Source organism: Podarcis vaucheri (genome assembly GCF_965113315.1).
Source record: "Podarcis vaucheri genome assembly, chromosome: 2".
Taxonomy (NCBI): domain Eukaryota; kingdom Metazoa; phylum Chordata; class Lepidosauria; order Squamata; family Lacertidae; genus Podarcis; species Podarcis vaucheri.
In genome coordinates, this window is record NC_138760.1 from 99,599,376 (window position 1) to 99,622,173 (window position 22,798).

Consider the following 22,798-nt stretch of genomic DNA (forward strand, 5'->3'; position numbering starts at 1 on the left):
TCCTTATACTGAGTCGCACCACTGGTCCACCTAGCTCAAGATTGTCTTCTGTAATGACTGGCAGTAGCTCTCCAGGGTTTCTGACCTGGATCTTATGGATTCAGGGACTGAATCCAGGGTCTTTACATGCCGAGGCACTCTTCCGCTGAACTCCATGCATGTTGCGAAAAGCTGGAAAGACTTACTAAGCACATTGATGTTTGCTGTGGCGAGGATGGTGCCATGCTTGTTTGTAGCCTCACACTGGTACACGGCACTGTCTTGCAGCTCTAGGTCAGTGACGCTGATCTCCCTTGTTGAAAAAACAGCCCTGTTGGATTTTATTTCTGCCTCTGCCAAAAACACAACAATAGGATACAGGGTCACAGTAAGTCAAACTCTGCCTTCCTGGGAATGTAGAAATAAGTGGGCTTTCAGGGAGAAGCTCTCATCCATTTTGCCCCTTGTTGTTGTTACTACTACTACTACTATTATTTTGGATGTTTTGCACCTTGTCCTTACCATCAAGAGACCTGCCATTCACTTTCCACTTTATAGTGGGCTCAGGATAGCCAATGGCTTGGCACAACAGCACAAAACTTTCACCGACACCGTAAACTCCACTTTTGGGTTTCGTTACCCATATGGGTGGCTCTGTCGAGAAAGAAGAGAGTAATCTTTCAGCCATGGCTGTAAGTCAAAGGCAGGCAGACACATGATTAACATCACCACCACAACCACAGTAAGGCACCTAAAATGCTGAAGCGCTTTACAATTATAGAATGTCTGTAGAAAATGCATATAATATTGTCTCCAATTAGGCAAAAAAATAATAATGAAAAAAATGGCCCATATAGTATCATTCAAGTTACACATTACATCAATAGTTCCCAAACTTATTCGGACCACTGCCCGTTTGGTTCCATAAACTCTTCGGTGCCCCTTACCCTACCCTATAAATAGCATTATTCAGAGTAGCGGTTTGCACGACCCACTCGGGGAAATAGTAACACAATAAAATTTGAAACAACAACCATTTAATTGCACATTTATTCAAAATCCAGTTAAAACTATGTAGTTTATTAATTTAACAAACTTGATGAACATGATGCAGTGATTTTCAAATAGTGATAGTCATTTTCACCTCTAGCGCTGCCTGCTGCCCACTTACCTGTTAAAGTCTCCCTAGGTAATCCCACCACCCACCTTGGGAGCTCCTGTGCTATATGCAATAGTCATGACCAGCTGTATTTTTCTTAGAAACCGCTGGGGGAATCTGATTTGGATTGGCGGAATGGTTTTTCAAAAAGACACATTTCTCACCCACACAGATTTCACAATAAAAACTCTCCATTCCCCTGAAGCTCCTATTAGACACGGAGGGTGACATATATAGGCCCCCACATTGTACCTTTGTGTTTTCTTCTCTGTGACTAATAGAAGCTTAATACAGCAGAAAAGTTCATGGGGGAATCAATGCGGAGTACAGGCTTTTAGATCCTTTTCCCCATAAACCACAGCCTTCGTCCAAATCCCCTTCACTGTAACCATTCTCTTAAGAGAAGCTGTCCTTATGGTTAGCGTGTTGGACTATGACCTAGGAGAGTGGGGTTCAAATCCCCACTCATCCATGAAGCTTACTGGATGACCAGTCACCATCTCTTAGTTTAAGCTACCTCACAAGGTTGTTGTGAGGAGGAAGTGGGGAGGAAGAGAACCAGGTATACCACCTTGAGCTCCTTGGAGGATAAAAGTGGTATATAAATGTAATAAATAAAAATAATATATAAATAAAAGAAGGAAGCTGTCAGGGAACTGCCATCAGCTCAGAGGCGAGAGGTGGAAGGGCAGTTGGGTTACAGGGAGCGTCTGAAGATTGTGTGAAGCAGCTCTTCCTCTGGAGAGGAGGGAGGCCCCGCCTCCAGTGGGGAAGGGATGCAGGGCTTGGAAGATGCTAGAGAGAGCCGCAACACCAAGCCTGAGCAAAGCAAGGGGGAGGCAGGTCCCCTTTTGCCCAGGCCCTCTCTGCAAAGTGGGAAGGCGTAGGATGGGGGTCAAAAGACTGCTATGCTGGGGAAAGTTTAAGGGCCACCCACTCCCAGATTCTGCAAGCGATTGAGCAGACATGGACTTGAGGCGTTCTGCACTGTAAAGGTTTTGTACAGATAATAAAGCCTGGAAAAGACCGGTGGGAGTCTTGCCTGTTCGCTCTCGAGCAACCAGGCTGGCACCTGACAGAAGCCTTGGAGGTCAGTGGTGGAGCATCTCCTTGCATGCATAAAGTCCCAGGTTCAATTCCTGGCATCTCCTCTGTCTGTCTGGAATTGTGGAGAGATGCTTTCAGTTTGTGAAAACAGTGCTGACCTAAATGACCAATGCTCTGACTGAGTATAAGATGGCTTCCTGTGTTCCTAAATAATGTATAGCTTGGCCTTAAAAAATAGTAATAATTGGCCTGGGGGGAGACCAAAAAGAGCTATGCAGCTAAAAATTTCACTAAGGAAATATTAATTCCTTCTTTTATTCCAGGTTACCAGCAGATGGCACTCTCTGGCAACAACTGCAAAAGGAGAGGAAACTCAAAAGGCTGTGTTTTTACACCGTGTGATGCTACTGGCATTGTTATTACCTTTTCAGCTCTGGTTGTATCAAAGGAGAAAGGGTGGGGAAGCAGACATAAGAAATCCTGCGATTTGTTACCCCAAACCCCGTTCACTGCATCTTCAACGACAATGGCAATGATTGCAATGTTTGTTGTTGCTTGCAGGGGTTGCCAAGTTCCCTAACACTGGGTGACCCTCTCCGAAATCATGAAAGGAAGATTGAAACATGCAGAGCCAGCGAAGTAACAGTACGCACAATGGCGTGCAGGTGGAGGATGGTATTTTCTGCTCCCGGAACAACTTGCATTCACAATCAAGCATTGTGATCCTTAGGGTCGTGAAGTAGTCATGGAAAGCAGAAGGGAAGCACCTCTGGCTTCTGCAGCTGGCCAGGGACCAAGGGTCAGGCCATGGCAGCCAGAAAGGCAAGCAGGAAAGCCACCTGGCCTAGCACACCAGCCAGACAAGGAGCAGCTGCAGAGTGTTTGCCTTTCTGCTTCCTCCCTCCCAAATCTTAAGACCATAAGAAGATCTTCTTGGGTTGGGCCAGTGGCCCATCTAGTCTAGCATCCTGTCCAGACGACTGTGGGAAGTCCACAAGGAATACTAGCTGTGCCACGTTCCTGACTGTTACTTACCGGGAAGGAGAGGAGGGACAGGGCCTCAGAGTGATTGGTGTGGTGCAAATCCACTGGGGCAATCAATCTGACACTCCTGCATCATGCCAACCACAGCACTGCCTTGACCCTCTCCAGAGCAACAGCCACCCACCTGCTAGGAAGCTAGCATAGCAGCTTTATCCCGCCTGAGCAGCACCTGAGTGCAATTGTGCTCATCCCCACTTCTGATTCCTTGGAGCTGCCTCCAACCAGTGGCATAGCATGGGTTGCCAGTGCCTGGGGCAAGGCAAGTATTGTGCCCAGTAACCAGTGACAGCACTGGCATGGCCATTTCTCCCTTTCTACCTTCAGTTCAATGTGGATTACAGCCACTGCCCCCCACTAACCCAAGATTAAAAGAAAATATATAAACAGTCTTAATGGAAGAAGCAAAGGCTTTGGGAGGGGAAAGGGTGCGGGAGTGCAATCGTGGGACTGGGGTTGGTGGTATTTGAGGTGCTCCCTGCCTATAGAAAGAGGCACAGACTGAGAGGAGGCTATGTTTTTCTTTTCTTGAAATTTTGCACCCCTAATAATTTTGCATCTGGGGCTACTGCCCACACTACACCACTGCCTCCAACTGTCCTCCCTGGGACTGCAGAACCAAAAGGAATCCCCATCTATCAGCTGGAGGACTAAGGGCTGGCTGCTATGTGTGTTTGAGTATATTTGTAACAGAATTCTGAAAATTTTTTGGGGGGGGCAGCTGGGGATGCCATTACCTGTTGCTTGAAAGCCACCTTGAGAATCATTTGATTGAAAGGCAGAGGATACATCTTCAAAATAAATAAATGATAGATTAACACATTGCAGTCTAAAAACAAGCAGGCACACTTCTCTTCCGGAGTAGGCAAAATGGAAATTCCCAATTCTCAAAGTTGTGCCATAGTGGGACATAAAAGGTTGACCACACTTAGATCAGGCCCTCCAGCCTGATCTACTGGCCCATCACCCTTGACTTGATTCACTAAGAGATTTTCCAGTAAATGAAACTTGAGGGTGGGAGCAAGGTGTGAGCACAGAATGTCCTAATCATTTAATTTCACCAAACAAATCTGAAAAGAGAGCCGGGAAATTATTATTTACCTCTATAGAAACTGAGCATGCCAGAGACTCACACGCAATCTAGATATATAAGGAGGGAGGGGTAGCAAACTTTTGTCTAACGTTTAACCATCCTGCAATATTTAACCTCAATTATATCCATGGAAAAAAAGGAAGAAGGATGTATACATGGCAATCAGTAGTAGCTTTGGGCAATTTCTGGGTTGTATTCAGTGTTAGTTCTGCTTAGAGCAGAACCACTGAAGTCAATAGACCTGTCTAACTCCAAGTTCATTGATTTCAACATGTCTACTCTGAGCAGGATGAGTATTGGACACAACCCATTTCTATAAACCCACAAAAAAAGCCAAGCAGATTTCTTGGACGCTAAAAAAAGGTGAGAAATGACTCATCTACATTTGGCACCATCCTAATCTTAACTACAAGAAACATGTTGCAAGCAATGGATTGATCAGTCTACGGTGATTTTGGAAACTCAGTCCATGGATGCTTTTGAAAAACTGCTGGACAGAAAACTGTCGGACATTCTTTTAAGTGATCAATCCCCCTTCAACTAGCTTTAGCAAGTTGCTTCTTGGCATTCCATGCATCCACTTGCACAATGCCTAAACCTGATGTCAGGAGTCAGTTTTCTCTTTTAAATAATAGCTCGTTAAAAAAATAAAAAAACTGGGAACCTAACCAACATGGGCTTATTGGTGCTTTTCAGTAGTTTAGTGTTGGTTGCTTGTTTACAACCGCAGGAAAATTTGGCTTAAATACTAAGATTGCTTTCAAAAAGTACTCCCATTAGTCTAAATCTCTTGCCTTGTTTGTAGCTCAAGAGGCATTAGGATATAAGAGGATTAATCTTGAGAACTATGAGAGTTCTCGAGCTCCCTGTTAACCATCACCTTGTCTTGCATACCTGCGCAAGGGTCAAGCACAATTAGAGTCTTTGTACACAGAAAACACCCTGTTACTGATTTCAGTGCAGCTCATCATGTTAAATCAGGAGTCCTCAGCCTTTGGGGGCACCAGGGAAATCTAAGAAACTGTGGTGGGAACCATAAAATACCCATTTCACAGAAGAAAAGGGTGAACCCCTCATCCAAAGCAGGCAACATACCTATACACTCCCCATAAAAACAAATGATACATAGACGAAGAAGGCAACCTTCCACAAAAATAATCCAATATCTCCCCCCGAAGCAAAAAAGAGAGGAGAAGAATAAAATAAAATTGGGAGGGTAAAGGGAGTTTTGGCAGGCACCAAGGAGCTGTCGGTGGATGCCATGGTGTTCACAGGTACCATGTTGGAGACCTCAGCATTGAAGCAAAGAACAACAACTAAATGGAAATTTTTGCCTGGGATCACTCAGCTTCCTACCTTAGCTCTTACAGTTAAGGGAGATTTGGAGAAATGATTGCATAAAATTGCAACTGGAGTGCATAAATGCAGGTCATTTCATACAGTGCATTTAAAGATATTTTAAGTGTACGCCTGGAAATGAAAAACATATAGCTACTCTCAGAGGTTTGATAGGCTACAGTTCCCTACTGAACATATGCTAAATGATCACCCTACTTTACCATTGTGTAATGTATGAAATGGCCGTATGGCATCCATTATAAACCTAAAAGGATCCTAGTTAAACAGATCCTGGGCACCCACAAACATACACAGACCTCAGTACCCGTGAACATCTTTTCCACCCTGCCAAACAGGTTACAGTGGTGCCCCACAAGACGAATGCCTCGCAAGATGGAAAACTCGCTAGACGAAAGAGTTTTCCGTTTTGGAGGTGCTTCGCAAAACGAATTTCCTATGGGCTTGCTTCGCAAGACGACAATGTCTTGCGAGTTCCTGCTGGTTTTTTTCCCTCCCCCTCCCCTTTTTCTAAGTCGCTACGCCACTTATCAGCTGATCCGATCAGCAGATAAGCCGCTAAAAGCCGCTAATAGCGCTAATCTGCTAATCCGTCAATGGGCTTGCTTCACAAGACGAAAAAACCGCTTGACGAAGAGAATCACAGAACGGATTCTTTTTGTCTTGCGAGCCACCACTGTATCTGGAAGCATCTTAGGCCACATTTAACAGCCCTTCAGCTTTACTAGATTGGCCATCAGAAGAACTGGGTAGGCAACCTTAGGCATGTGACCTCTAATCAAAAGCCAAGGATTATTAGGAATGACTCCATGCAGAAAATCCCTATGAAAATACCTGTGCAAGAGGGAGGAAGGGGGGATGCTGGGTGACCAAACCATCAATCTTTAGCTGCAAACTCACCTTAAAATGTATAACCAGGCAGCCTTTGTTTCCAAATGATTCTAAGATGGTGTGTGAGAGGCATGCAAGCTGTTGAAAATGTCTTGTGCTTTCAACACAATGACACGATAGAAAACTATGTGAATAGCTAGGCTTTCACTTTTCTGTTATCAGCAGGAGAGAGAACAGACATGGTGCAAAAAGAAGAAATTGTGAGTGCCAGTTACCCACCTCCGGGTTTAATTTATGTTCTATCTGCACCCATGTGCTTGAGAGAAGGGAGCCAGAGCAGCTTAGCCTGGTTGTAACTTGACTGCAATGCCAATGGAATCAATTAAAGCCAGTGAGGTCAGCACAGCTAAGTTCTCTTACACCAAAGGAGCACTGGCCCTTAGCACGTGATGGAGTGGGAAGGAAGGTGTCAGCCCATGATTAATGGCAGTGACATTTTGCCATTTGGAAACTCAGGAGAGGGAAAAAATGAGTTGGGCTCAATTTCGCCCGGGCTTCCCATAGGTGGGGAGACTCCTGATAATAAACAGAATCCTTGTCAATTCCATTGATCTTATTTAATAGATTTCCATGCTCAGAAAGAGAGGGTGGGGGAAAAACTATCCACACTACTCTGTTTGGGCACAGGGTGGTGGTATCGATGCATTTGCATCTGTGCATCTTAACGAACAGAGGCAATAATTTTCATCTGAATCTGCGGCCATTATTCTATGCCGCTTAATTGCTGCGACTTCCTTGGCATTTGATTGCTTTTGCAGCTCCTGCAGTTCGCTTTTGAAGACGGCTTCAGTTTTTCAGTAAAAAAATATATTAAAAATCCTCAGCCAGATTGTTAAGATATTCAACGACTGTAGAGACATTCCAAGCCATCTGGAATGATTTCTAAGTCAGCAATTTGCAGTAGTGCAAATTGCCCTATGCACTCTCCCTACCCGCATCTCTCTCTCTCTCTCTCTCTCTCACACACACACACACACACACACTCCTGTGCAGCACGATAAATACTATATAAAGTCAAATAGAACAGCACAGCAATGCTAGTGCTTATTTTCTTTTTCTTTTAAAAAGTGCCCCAGCAATTTAAAAAGTAACAAGAAGATGCATCATAAATATTTGAAATGCTTATTTCGTTCCTGGATTTCCTCTGATATCAGGGAGATGAAAAGAGTGGGATAAATATTAAAATCAAGCAGGAGACAGATGTGTGCAATTTAATGCTCTCTGCGCTCATTTCCTCAGAAGGCCGGGCAGTTTTATTATTTGATATCGCTGCTCACTGCAAATGGCTGGGAACCAAGGTACCTTAAGGACTGTTTTCTGCCATATGTTACCCACCCACCTCCACCCCACCATACTTTGTCCGTTATTGGAGGCCTTACTTCAGATCTGTAATCCTTAGAAAGCCCAATGACTAGCTGCAAGAAAACAGGATCTTTTCTGTGGTGGCACCCATATTGGGGAACAACCTACATCTGTTACATGGCTCTTTTAGGTAGGAAGTGAAAAAAGAAGGTAGGTGGCTGAGACTTGCCTTTATGGCTCACCTTATATAATAATTTGTCTTTGCAGTAGTTTCCACAATGACAGGTGCCCCCTCCCCAAATAATTAGGCATGGCAAAAGACTCCCATTGTGGTCAATTTCAAGCAGGGACATCACATTGTGTGGAGAGTGGAGCGCTAGTCCTTCCTTCATCAACTACAACCCTTCACAAGGGGGGGGAAATGCTTTTTCAAGTCCAATTGCTGTTTTGTGTAGAGGTGGGAGGATGAAAGGATTTAAGCCTCACAGGTCACATTGGGCCCAGAGACCAGACAGCCCAACCTCTGTGACAAAGGTGGGTCCACATAGTACTATATTTGACACTGTATTTGCCATCTACCTAGACACATTGGCCCAGATTCAACAAACCCAGTGTGCTAGTAGAAGCCAGTACAAGGACACCTGCTTGTGCTATATAGATCTTCTCCCATTTCGTCCACTTGTGTCACCCAAATCTGCTTTGGCGCATCAGGAGAACCCCCAGAACAGTGCACATGCACAGAGAAGAGCATTCTGCTTGGCAAAAAGAAATGCTTGCACTGGTGGAACAATCATACTGGCCCCATGTGGAGTTCCACCCATTACTTTGTCCATACAACTAACTGGGTGTGTGGGAAGGAATTCCAATGACCATGTCCATATGTTAAAATCTGATACGATGGTATCTTAGACCTGGGTAGGCTAGCTTCTGACCGAGCCACCTGCATCACTGGACACACATTTGGTGACTGTAAGAAAGGTCTCGACAAGGAGGAGGAGAGCCCCTCCACATCATGCTGAAGAGCTCCTGCATGTTGGGATGTGTGCATAAGGTTTACTCTCATGGTCAGTAGACATGGTCAGTCTGTGTCAATGGCAGGCACATGTGTGAGAGGGCTTACCTCAGCAGCTAGACTGGTGACTGGGAGCGGCCACCGAGACCATATAACACTGGTCCTGAAAGACCTACATTGGCTCTCAGTACATTTCTGAGCATTTCGTACAAAGATTACCATAATAAAGGACAAAAGTGGTAAGGACCTAACAGAAGCAGAAGACATCAAGAAGAGGTGGCAAGAATACACAGAGGAATTATACCAGAAAGATATGGATGTCTCGTACACCCCAGGTAGTGTGGTTGCTGACCTTGAGCCAGACATCCTGGAGAGTGAAGACAAATGGGCCTTAGAAAGCACTGCAAATAACAAGGCCAGTGGAAGTGATGGTATTCCAGCTGAACTGTTTAAAATTTTAAAAGATGATGCTGTTAAGGTGCTACACTCAATATGCCAGCAAGTTTGGAAAACTCAGCAGTGGCCAGAGGATTGGAGAAGATCAGTCTACATCCCAATCCCAAAGAAGGGCAGTGCCAAAGAATGCTCCAACTACCACACAATTGCACTCATTTCACACGCTAGCAAGGTTATGCTTAAAATTCTACAAGGAAGGCTCAAGCAGTATGTGGACCGAGAACTCCCAGAAGTGCAAGCTGGATTTCGAAGGGGCAGAGGAACCAGAGACCAAATTGCAAACATGCGCTGGATTATGGAGAAAGCCAGAGAGTTCCAGAAAGACATCTACTTTTGCTTCATTGACTATGCAAAAGCCTTTGACTGTGTCGACCACAGCAAACTATGGCAAGTTCTTAAAGAAATGGGAGTGCCTGATCACCTCATCTGTCTCCTGAGAAATCTCTATGTGGGACAAGAAGCTACAGTTAGAACTGGATATGGAACAACTGATTGGTTCAAAATTGGGAAAGGAGTACGGCAAGACTGTATATTGTCTCCCTGCTTATTTAACTTATATGCAGAATTCATCATGCGAAAGGCTGGGCTGGATGAATCCGAAGCCGGAATTAAGATTGCCGGAAGAAATATCAACAACCTCAGATATGCAGATGACACAACCTTGATGGCAGAAAGTGAGGAGGAATTAAAGAACCTTTTAATGAGGGTGAAAGAGGAGAGCGCAAAATATGGTCTGAAGCTCAACATCAAAAAAACGAAGAGCATGGCCACTGGGCCCATCACCTCCTGGCAAATAGAAGGGGAAGAAATGGAGGCAGTGAGAGATTTTACTTTCTTGGGCTCCGTGATCACTGCAGATGGTGACAGCAGTCACGAAATTAAAAGACGCCTGCTCCTTGGGAGAAAGGTGAGGGCAAACCTAGACAGCATCTTAAAAAGCAGAGACATCACCTTGCCAACAAAGGTCCGTATAGTTAAAGCCATGGTTTTCCCAGTAGTGATGTATGGAAGTGAGAGCTGGACCATAAAGAAGGCTGATCGCCGAAGAATTGATGCTTTTGAATTATGGTGCTGGAGGAGACTCTTGAGAGTCCCATGGACTGCAAGAAGATCAAACGCATCCATTCTTAAGGAAATTAGCCCTGAGTGCTCACTGGAAGGACAGATCGTGAAGCTGAGGCTCCAATACTTTAGCCACCTCATGAGAAGAGAAAACTCCCTGGAAAAGACCCTGATGTTGGGAAAGATGGAGGGCACAAGGAGAAGGGGACGACAGAGGACGAGATGGTTGAACAGTGTTCTCGAAGCTACAAACATGAGTTTGACCAAACTGCGAGAGGCAGTGGAAGACAGAAGTGCCTGGCGTGCTCTGGTCCATGGGGTCTCGAAGAGCCGGACACGACTAAACGACTAAACAAACAACAACATTTCTGAGCACAATTCCAAGTGTTGGTGCTGACCTTTAAAGCCCTAAAAGGCCTTGGCCCAGTATACCTGAAGGGGTGTCTTCACCCGTATCATTTAGCCCGAAGGTCCATTTCCGAGGGCTATCTGGTGGTTCCCTCACTGAGAGAAGTGAGGCTACAGGGAACCAGGCAGAGGGCCTTCTCGGTAGTGGCACCCACCCTGTGGAACGTTCTCCTGTCAGATGTCAAGGAAATAAACAACTATCTGACTTTTAGAAAACATCTGAAGGCAGCTGTGTTTAGGGAAGTTTTAATGTTTGATTATATATATAATCAAACAAATATATACGAAAGCAAATATATATATATATATATATATATATATATATCTCCATCCATCCTGTTGGGAGCCACCCAGAGTAGCTGGGGAAACCCTGCCAGATGGGCAGGGTATAAATAATAAATTACTACTACTGCTGCATGGTCAGAACTTAGAAGAACTTGATTGCATGGAAAACCATAAAAAGCTACCTCTTCATATGTCAAGTACATCTAAGGTCATTTATATGGTGACTACAAATGTATGCAACGAAATCTTGATGTACATTGGGACAGAAATGGTGACTAGGATGTTTGTGTGTCTTTAACTATTTTCCTACCTGCGGCTTCTCTCTATTATCCTACCCTACCCACCCCTGCAACTTCCCCTGTGGTAGTGGCTGCCTCTCTATTTTCCATGTGTAGATATGGCTTTCGACTCCTGTGAAGGTATGAGGTAGAAAACTCTCCCCGTACAACTTAAGACGATAATCCCATATTGCTTTATTTGAACTATTTATCTGGAACGGAAACACTTGAACCTTGATCTTTTTCTCAACCTCTGATAATGCTTCTCCCTTTTGAGGTCTAGTTGACAGCAATACAGCTGCAATGCTTCTGTGACTTGTTCCAGAAGCAGCAATGAAATGCACGGCTGGAGGACTGTTCCCGTTAAGTGTGTCATTTCAAAGGCTATTCACTGTAAGAACATGTATTTGCTGAGCTTGCAGATTGATAGAATTACTATAGCAAAATTGCACGACTGAAATCCATTGACGACACAGCACTCACACTGGCACAACGCAGCACGAGTTCACACTCTCTGCTTAAGTGATAGGAAATATAACTGGCAATTCTCTTCCCTGGCTCCCTCCCTCTCTGAGGTAATTTCCTCAGGCGATTAGAAAGAATGATCCATGATGCCTGCATCAGGATAGCATTATCATATTTTTATTTTCAAGCTATGGAACCAGAAAAAAATCCAATTGCATGGTATCCTTTAGAATCAATGGTTTGTAAACCACCTTAATATTCTGTAAACTGCCCAGAGAACCTAGTTTTGTGGGCAGCATACACACATAATAAAGTCTTCCTTAACCTGGGGCTCTTCAGATGTTTTTGACCACCTGTCCTATCATCCTTGTCTACTGGCTACTCTGGCTGGGACTGATGAGAATTGGCGTTCAACAATGAGAGGTTGAAAAAGGCTACATTACACTGGCACTGCCATCCTATGCATGCTTTCTTGGGCATGTTATATGAATATAAATAAATACAAGCTATGTCTACCTTGTTATACATGCAATGCCACACAGAATTTCTTGTGAATTCTTGAACATTTGTGTCTTGGACATATGTGGCAGAATCTATATGGGACCAACTGGATAGCTCAGTTGATTAGAATGTGGTGTTGATAACACCAAGGTTGCAGCTTCAATCCCCATACCGGGCAGCTGCATATTCCTGCACTGCATGAAGTTGGACTAGATGATTCTCAGGGTCCGTTGCAGCTGTACAATTCTATGATTCTAAGAAGCTTTGAAACATCTGTCAGATCCCCTGAGTGGTTTAGCTCCAGTGTAGAACTTGGAAGTTGCACAGAATGTTGACCACATTGTTTTATAAATGTAATCTGCTTTTTAAAATATTCAAATTATTTTTATTTAATTTTTATGGTGCACAGCCTTTTTAAAAATCACTGGTTTAAATAAGGTCAGAGCAACTTGTAATCCACCAAGGTGAAGGCTTCCCACCACCCAGGTGTGTCAAATACTGGGCAAAGAACATGACATAGTTGTTGTTCTGCCAGGAACAACACATGTTTGACAAGCCTGATTTACAGTCTGATATGAATGAGAATAGTAGCACTGCCTGGAAGGATGGAATTCAACTACCAAACATATATCAAAGAGCATCATTAATAAGATCACAATACCTTCGACGTCCACTGTGAACTGATGTTTCGTTTCTCCCAAAACATTCTTGGCAATGCATTCATAGACCCCTCCATCATCTGTAGTGACTTGTTCTATCTTCAATATCTTCCCAAAATTCTCTCTGACTCCTCTGTCATCCCTGCCTCTGTCAACCCTTCTCCAGGTTAGATGTGGTGTTGGACTATGACCAGAAAAGAAGAAACAGGAAAAGGTTTAACTTTTTTTAAAAGTGACATTGTCTCCTTTTTAAAACAGCTGGATAGTTTGAATATTTCAGAGTGTGTGCCTTTTACCTTTGTTCTATCAAACCCTTGACTTCAATAAATCACATATATAGACATATATAAATATACATAATCTGTTACACCTCAGATTAGAGGCATGCATTGCTTGGGATAGGCATTGCCTCCTCATTAAAGGACATGGTGAATGTGCAAAGCATGGTCCGCTGCCAACAACATATTGGAAATTGGTTGGAGCACCACAGAAAGGCAGTAGCATGTACATAGAGGTACGGAAACTTGTTTCATCCCATTCCATGACAGCTTTTCGCAGCTATAAATGGGGTTAAAGATTTCATCGCGATGACACTAATCAATTCTGTGCTTGCCCAGCCAGAGCTAATTCTCCAGGCAACTGAATATAAAAGAAACTTTGTGTTTTGCAGAATTAATGGGGCACTCTCATAACAAAGCAGACAGAAGTTCAGGGCAGGCTGCTAACTTCCCATTCCCAGCTGGCCTCCCCGATGCCAGCACACTACATGGCACACATAGACCCAAGTCCTGGCTGTTTACTCTTCTGTCCATCTGTTGAGATGGCAACATGCCGAGACCCAGGTTACTCTCTCCTTCTGGTTCCTAAAATATATTATGGCTTTCCATGAGCAGAATGTTCACAGTACATGTGACATCTCTTTTCTTCAGAAGGCATAGCTTTCATTCCTCCCCCCGAAGCTTCCAACTTTTCCCTAAGGCTTTATTTATTTTAAAGAATTACTAATCCATTTAATGTTAGAAAACCTAATTAAACACACATACACAATCACAAAAAGGCAGAACAGTTACAGATATATTTGTGTGAGAGAATATATACATGCATATATAAAAGGAAGAGGTAAAAATAGGAATTCAGACATAACAAGATCCAGGTCTCAGCGACATTAGTCAAAAAACAGTGTTTTGAATGTGTTATAAACATGCAACACCAGATGGTGCTGGAGAGCAATAAATAATTGTTTGTGATTTTCCATAATGCCTCCCCCCCTTTTATAAGAAATTAATTTCTGACTTATTTATAGTGGGGGTTTTCCTGTGTATAGATCCACCCCCAATCTCATGGTGAGGCAAAGCCTGGGCAAATAGATATATCTTTACAAATATAGATATATCTTTACAAATATAGATATAGATATAGCTTTACAAACATCCAGAACAACTCATTCAAACATATATATCGTATGTTCCTTATGACAACGATCAGTGTACTTAAATGCTCCTCCTCCCTAATAATTAAACAGCACCTAGAAGGGAAAGAGAAAATTCTGTACAGCTTTCCCTCAGGGTCAGGGTCAATGGCAGGCCTGTACAGAGGGGAGATGGGGGTGGACCCAGGTACACAAGATACAGCCTTAGAGGGTTAAGCCGGTCAGGGCCTGCTGGACTTAGGCTTTCACACCAAGTAGGCCCAGTGTCTCACTCTGCTCAAGGGCTGACCCTGCTTATGCAACATTTCTTCTTATTGCATGTGCAGCATGCCATATGCAATATTATGGCTGCTAACACTCTCATGTTCCCCTAAAAGGACGCAAGTTTAAAACTGGAGAAGTGCAGTGCAGACTCACTGCTCCTTGTTGCCTGAAAAGCAGAACAAATGCTGCCCTCTTCCACACTGAGGCCAACCCTTTAAAAAGGCTTGCTATACCAATCAAATACCAATTGCTGCCTTCATCTATTTGCCCCTTCATGGTCTAGCCTTTCATGCCCAGTATGGTCCATTATTTCATGCTGCATACTTTGAAAAGTATATGTATAATTCAAGAAACATTGCCTGGTTACTCCCCCAACTCCACTTTTCTCATGGTGGAAATTGTGGGAAAAAAGGGAATACTCACAGTCCTTCAGCAATGCATTCCAGAAAAAGATCAGATCCTTTTATGACAGTCACTTCTGAACTGTGGCCAGAAGACTCAGGGATAACAAGTTTTGGTTTTCTTTCCTTGATTAAATTTGCTGAAAATGAAGTGGGGTAGGGGGAGAGAGAAGTAATTTCAGAGCTTTGGAAATGAGCTGAGCTCTTCCTAATATTTATCATTCATGAACAATAGAAATCTTAATGCCAATTGATTCCTGTATAGCTAATGCACTGGAAAAACTGAATGGCATCAGACTAGATCGGCAACAATTTTCTCATTGATTTCAGAGTATGTATTTGGGTATACACATCTAAGTCCATATCAAAATGTGGTATTTTAAAATTGTGGATCTATTTTAGGAGTGCAGCAAATACCACTGGTTTTCCCTTCCTGTAGTGTATACCAGATATTCGCTGCAGACCCTATGTGCCTGCTGATGCAGTTAGGTATCAGTAAAAACAAAAAGCAGAGCGCATCTGCAGTCTTGCTCCATACAAATTTATCATTCACGTGGAGCTGAAGATAGGGTTAAAACCGGGGAAATGACAACAGTCACGCCATAGCCTTGGAGGCAAAGCTGTCTCCCTCAGAGCAAGAGTATTTCTATTGCTCAGCTTCATTTCTTCCCCAGTCTTGTGTTTGGGGAAAGTCAAAACGTCTACCATTTTGTAATCTACTAGAGTGCCTTGGAAACAGCTTTTGACGCAGCACAAAGAGCTGTTCAGAAAACTGCAACCAGCTGCGGTGGTTACATGGAAGTCAGTAAGCAACAAGCCTACTGGATATTGGAGTTAAGTGTGGTGCAGTGATTAGCATGCTGGACTATGACTGGGGGAAAGCAGGTTGAAATCCCCACCCAGCCATGAAGCTGCTCCTCTCACTGTATCACAGCCAAATCGTACCTCACAGGTTGCTGTCAGGGGGAAAAACTGGACGGGGGAAGTGGGAGAACCATGTATGCCTTGGAGGAAGGGTGTTTCATGACTTGCCATTTATAAAGAAGCAGCTGTAGAATTCTTTACATGTCTACTCAGAAACAAGTGTCATTGAGTTTGATGGAGCTTGCTCCCAGGTAAGTAGGTAAACAATCATAGGCTAAAACAAAACAAAACAGTTTCATGCTGAATTGTAGGCTGTACCTCTTATATCGCCCTTTTACTTATATAGCAATATACTTAGGATGAAGGTTTGAGAACCAAAATATATACCATTATTTTATATTCTGAAAAGTAAAATAACATGAACACTGGACCTTTGTAGTAACTCTTATTTCATCTGGATAAATTCTTTTATTCCATTCCAATCCATATTATTGACATTGCGGGTGCAAATGCTAAATAGTGACAACTTACCCTTGGCAGCGCTAGGTGAACTGGAATCATTAGTATGTTTTGCTGAAATAAACAAAAATGGAAACCAAATGGAAACATGAATGGTGATGAAATTTATTGAAGATCTGATGGAAGCAATCAAACAGTGTTGCAAATGTGCTTGCCTGCTGGGTTTTCTCTTCATCCTACCCCACTCTCCAAAATATTCACCCTAATCATGCTGCACGTTAAGCAGTTTTTCAAACTCTCCACATGAAGTGAGAGGGAATGCAATGTCATTTGAGTAAAAAGGGAAAAAAAAGAAAACCTGAATTCGAAGCCACTATATATATCCCAGGATTGTGTGACCATAGTATTCTCTCTTTTTAAAAAAACAAATATAATTATTAAACATGTAATGCAAGCATGCACAGTGATAATGAACTGATGTAGAAACAATGTAAATGCTGGGAAAGATGTCAAATTCAAATCATTTTAAGTTAACCTGTGTTGTAAAATTAAGTCGGCCATTTAGAAAACAGTATCCCTCCTGAAAGGACAAGATTCAGGATAGTTAACATAGTTTGTTCCCCCTTCTTGGCCAACCACATGTCCAATAATGCATGGAGAAATGTTACTGGGAACCAGGCTGCACACATATATAGTACAGTGATACTGTGATTTTGGAAAACATTGAGCATCAGCCATGGAGATGGTTAATGGCTGTCTCCCTACACAGCTGAACATTTTTCCTGATTTGTTACATCAGGAAAGATAGTTTAATTTAGCTTCGTTTCACTTACGGCACCTGCTGATTTTGCCTAAAACAATTTCTTAAGGTAAATTTTAAGGTATCTGCTCAAGTAAAACATCTCAGGAAGGTTTAGGGAAGCAAATGGGTGTTTGGTTGTTGCTGTTGTTAAATACAAATTGTCTAGAGTGATTCTTCACATATCCAGTTTAGATAATTTAATACAATTGGATCCCCTAACAATTTTGTTTCTATTTTACTTTCATGTACTTTCCACATGTACTTTCCAATGAGTCAGATTGCCTGCATGCATGCTGTCTGTGGTAACTCCTTGTGCTATTTAAGATTTTCCCAATCTTGGCAGATCTGAGGAAAGTAAGATTGACAAATGTGAAAAATGTAAGGGGAAACCTGAACTGTTCGGCAATAAAACACAAAAGCAGATAGCTGAACATTGCTTTTAAAAAATGCATCAGGATGTTATTCAATTCTGAAATAGCACACTATTCACAAAGTCTATTTACAAAGTCAAAGTATTAAGACAAACAAATTGCTTCTATCCTCCATGGGTGGAAAGCCTTTTCCGCTCATATGATGGCTCATTCTTCATGGCATTTTTCTGATGGAGGTGGGGGAGCTCCACAAGAACATACCTGAGCACATTTTAAAAGTCAAAAGGGATCGATTTAGGCTCTTACTGCTCCTCTAGGAGCCCATGCTTCTGAGTCATGTTCAAAACAGGTCAGATATTCTGATATATAGGGAATTGTTTGCAGCATATTGCTGAAATATGACTGCAGAATCAAGCCATTTATTGCCAAACCTACAAACTGTTCCAACAGCAAGTAAGAATGCCGAATGGAACTGAAGTGTTTCACTAGCATCATGCCAGCTGTAGGCATTGCACCAGTGCCCTAGTATAGCACTGCCCTGCTAATGCTGGCAACAGATACTGATTGTTTGTACATGGCATAGAGCACGTTAGTCAGGGACTGAACACAATAAACATCTCTGTGGACATGACTAAGTATTCCCTAACAGCATTTAAGCCACAGCTGTTCTATGTAGTAGAAATCTCTTTTGTAGACCATCTTCAAAGGCCTCAGATACAGAGGAGACCATGTCAACATTGACAAACGATACAATTCTAAGAAGAGCAGAGAAGCAAGATGAGCTTCAAATGAATCTTCAGTCCTTCAAGTCTTCAGACTCTGAAAAAGGCCCCATTTGGTAGCAACAGAGAATGGGGAGAAATTCTGCCTGTGACACATTTTAATGCAAACCTTCTTAATTCTCATTTCCTGAAGCAACATGAATACAGTGGTACCTCAGGTTAAGTACTTAATTCGTTCCGGAGGTCCGTTCTTAACCTGAAACTGTTCTTAACCTGAAGCACCACTTTAGCTAATGGGGCCTCCTGCTGCTGCGCCGCCGGAGCACGATTTCTGTTCTTATCCTGAAGCAAAGTTCTTAACCTGAAGCACTATTTCTGGGTTAGCGGAGTGTGTAACCTGAAGCGTATGTAACCTGAGGTACCACTGTACTGAAATGCAGCTACCTGTTGAAATTCACACTTGGGGCAAAATTGCATATTAGTAGAAATGCCCACCAAAGTGCTGAGGAATTTTCATAACAACATTTTTGAAATTAGCAAAGTGATACGGAAATGTGGCAAACCGGACTAAAGATTTGGAAAACGAAAAGAGAAACTGAGAGAAATCAAAACTGACAAATTCGCCCGTCGCTAGGGAGCAACCTTTTGTAATGGCACTGCAAGCTGTTGACAACAGCCTTTCCTCCACAGGCTGCTGCTGTAGCGCCAAACCATAATTTGCAAAAATCGTTTTGCTAGCTGATCTCTGTGATTTTGACTAGGACCTATTTTGTTAGCCGAAATATGTGTTTTCTTGTTTTTGTTTGAGTAAACAATGGAGGATGTGCAGGTATGCAGCTGGCAAGTGCCCTGAGGAATGTCTCCTGTATCAGTTCAGCAAATTCAGCAAAACAACAGAAGTGCTTTGTAGGGCCAACAGCTGCGGATCTTTTTATGAGTGGGGCCTGGCTCTCATAACAAGGACAACAGTGCAGGAACAAATATACATTGGCATATATTTTTGTTAGGAATAATCACATTAGAGACACACGTCACATATAAGAATTCTCAGAGGAGTAGGTTTTGGGATAGACATTAAGGCAGGTGGAGGAGAGAGGTGGAAGAATGAAAGAAAAAAGGGGGGAACTGAACCCCCAGACTTACAACGTGTAACTGTCAGTGTCATTGGCATTTTCTGCACAATAGTCCTCAGCCTCGGAAATGCAGCAAAGCAGCAATAATCACTCCGGCTGTCATTTTCATCCACATTTGCAAAGAAAAGATCCCCCTTAAGGCTCATAGAGACCCTTTCATCTTGTGGGATGTGTTGCAAGTCTAACAAGGAAAAATAATAATAATATAATGATGATACAGTATGATAATGATCTTCCACTCCCCCCCCACACTCCACAAAAAGAAAAGAGAAAAGGCGGCAGCTCACTGTTCTGTCAAAGTACTTGCTCCCAGGTAAGGGAATAATTCTTTGATGTTAAAGAGTCATGAGGTCTGAAAGTATATTTCGATACTCACCATGTTTTTTTTTACAAGACAAAAAATGCCGCCATCTTATAAGCAGGACAAATTCCTGTACCAGTACACACCCACCAAATGTAAACTGCCTTCTGCATAAATATTCTGCAGGGACAATATAGCAAGTGCCATGAAGACTGCATCATTTTAATCGTTCAGACCAGCACAACTATTAATATTACAAAGGCCTACATTACAGACGTCATGGCTGTCAAGAAGCCCCTCGCTCCTGTCACACAGAATGCACACTTATAGCCTGCATTCCATAATGTGATTCCATTTTTAATTTGCTGTTTTGATAGCCGAAGAATTCTGAATATTTTTTTATCAAGAGGCGGTAACTGTCACAGCAAATGAGATTCCAAGGTCATGTTCTGGAGGTGTAATTCCCTTGGATCAAGTTCTTCCAAACCAACAGGACAGTCGTGCCTATCCAGTTACCCTCCAGCTGAATTGGACTTCAACTCCCATCATCCTAGCCAACCTGGCTGGTTTTGACTGCACTTTTAGTCCAAAAACAGCTGGAGCATACCAGACAGGGGAAGGCTTCAGTAGGCCTTGGTAGGCAAATGGTAACTTGTATCCTTCATCTTCCTGAGGAAACCACAGCCTCAAGTTGCCAATTTCTGCTTCCTTCCACATTTTTTTTTCCTTTCTTTTTGGACAGTGGATGAGGTGGAGGTCTCACTGCACAAGAAAGAGATCATCTTGTCATTGAGGCAGTCTGGTCATTCACTTCACTCTAGGAAAGTGAGACCAAGACTGAAGCATGTCAGTAAGCAGAGCCTCTCTGCTCCCTGGCAGGCCTTTACCTGATGCAGATGGCAAGATGGGAGCTGTAGACTGGGCAGAGGGGAAAAATCTGTCCTCCCTTAAGCACCCTGGTTTCTGTCTCTCTGTCAAGGTAGCTTGGGAGAACAGAGGGAAAGGAAGACACCAACAACTGAATACAGGTCACAGGCCCATGGACAGCCACAACATGGGCCTCTCTGGAAATATTAGATTAGGACAGTGTTTCCCAACCGGTGTTCCGCGGCACACTACTGTGCCGTGAGACATTGGCTGGTGTGCCGTGGGAGGGAGGTGGGCGAGTCGGGCGGTGAGAGGCGGCGGCGGCGAGGATCCGCATCGAGCCGGGGGCGGCTCCGCGGTGGTGGTGCCGAGCGGCGAGGCAGCGCGTGCAAAAGGGAGGAGCGCGAGACAGCGGAGGAGGAGGAGGCCGGCATGTCCGGGCAGCAGCAGCAACAACAGCAGCAGCAACTCCCGGCGACGGCTCCTCAAGCCCCGCCGCCGCCCCCTCCTCCGCCCGCTATCGCCGCCACCACCACAACAGCTGCCGCCGCCTCAGTTGCCGCCGTCCCTCAGTCCCTCGCTCTGCTGCCTCCTCCCACCCCCAAAGCTTGGAGGTTCCCCGGCAAGGGGGAGGGAAAAAACTTTCACTTTCTTGCGTCCCTCCTGGCGTGACGCTGCGCGCTGACGTCACGGGGCTGTAATGGTGGTGTGCCGCGAGATTTTTTTCCTTAAACAGGTGTGTCGTTGCCCAAAAAAGGTTGGGAAACACTGGATTAGGAGTCACCAGTTCAGTGAGGTGGTAGCCTGCATCTGGCACCCAGGTACTGGTGACACTGAGAGAGAAGGGCAAGGCGGCAGGAAGAAGGCTTTGAGGATGTACCGGCAGAGCCAATCTGCTGCTTCCACCAGCACATCCACACCATGGCAACATCTCCCCGCCTCCCCACTCCCAATATGGCACAGGGATGCTGGTGCCGGGAGGTCAGCTGTGCTGGCTGTTTCTGCTTTCAATAGGCTTCATTTCAGCACTGAATTTGGAATCTAACCAGTAGCCATTTCTCGCTTTTCTCTTTCACTTTCATCCGCCCTGCCACATGAAGATATGACATTATGTCAAGAAGCTTCAGGTCCACTAACTCTGACTAGGCTAGCAATGGCTACAAAACTCATGATGGCTGTATTACCTCCGATATCAGAGGCAATACACATCTGATTGCCAGTCACTGGGAATTGCAAGTAAGAAAGGAATAATTTGCTGCTGTGTGAGCTTCCCATAAGCATGTAAACAGGATGCAGGACTGGCCTAGCAGGGCTATTCTTACCTTCTTATCCTTTCAGCATGTTTTCTTTCATGCTGAAATATACTAACCATTTATATAATTTCCTTACAACTTTTCAGCATTTTCTAAACACTTCTGCAGTTCATTTTTGCATACTTTTGCACACCGAAGAGGCATCTGAACAGTTTCAGTTTTAATTAAGTTCAAGTTATGGGGAAAAAATCTTTCAAAGAGAGATTTTATTTTTAAATGGCTCAAAGAGGAATGAAATGGTTCTCACCAATGTTCATCCAATAAATGTGCAGTGGTGGGATTCCCTTGGGAGGGTTGCAGTGCAAGACCATTGCATCTCCATATTCTACATCTATCGGGTCAATCTTCTCCTTGGGGAATTTAGGAATACCTAACATAATGGAAAAGAAACATTTTCAGAAGTCACTGAATAGCACCTATGAACTTTATATCTGGCATTCTCTGTATGAATTGCTACCTGTCTAGCTTTCCAATGACTGTGCAGTCTTATGATTCACAATGTAAGATAACCAAAATATGTGGGAAAATAATGCAGCCATAAATTCTGAATTTGAAAAATTGTCCACGGGCAATTTCAGGAAGATGCATGTGTAGAAATGCCACTTACCTAGGAATCCTGAAACAAATTTCTTTCTGTGTGGAGAACAAGCACACATTCTGCTACGCATGTGGTGCTGAATCATTTGACACTGGTTTTGCCATTGGACTTTTACAGATCACCAGACGCACACCTAAGTTGCGCTGGGCTGGCAGAAATAACAGTGCTGGACAGTGCCAAGCAGAGTAGGATTATGGCTGCCTCAAAAATGTGGAAAGTCCCTGACTCCTGCTGATAAAGTTTACAGTCTGACTGCTCTAATGCCTTAGAGACAATGCAA

At 43.5% G+C, this 22,798-nt stretch overlaps 1 protein-coding gene across 6 annotated transcripts in view; it reads right to left on the reverse strand.

Moving 5' to 3' along the window:
- Positions 1 to 22,798, reverse strand: part of CHL1 (cell adhesion molecule L1 like) — a 209,034-nt gene that overhangs the window by 44,073 nt on the left and 142,163 nt on the right. For 4 of the 6 annotated variants that reach the window (XM_082209260.1, XM_082209262.1, XM_082209265.1 and 1 more), the window contains 8 exons: positions 22,168 to 22,290; positions 19,450 to 19,620; positions 16,484 to 16,525; positions 15,111 to 15,228; positions 12,997 to 13,178; positions 3,964 to 4,017; positions 502 to 633; positions 186 to 332 (listed from right to left, as the gene is read on the reverse strand). In XM_082209260.1, coding sequence (XP_082065386.1) covers positions 186 to 332; positions 502 to 633; positions 3,964 to 4,017; positions 12,997 to 13,178; positions 15,111 to 15,228; positions 16,484 to 16,525; positions 19,450 to 19,620; positions 22,168 to 22,290 — 969 coding nt within the window. The remainder of the gene's footprint in view (positions 1 to 185; positions 333 to 501; positions 634 to 3,963; positions 4,018 to 12,996; positions 13,179 to 15,110; positions 15,229 to 16,483; positions 16,526 to 19,449; positions 19,621 to 22,167; positions 22,291 to 22,798) is intronic. The other 2 variants (XM_082209263.1, XM_082209264.1) reach the window with 2 other exon arrangements.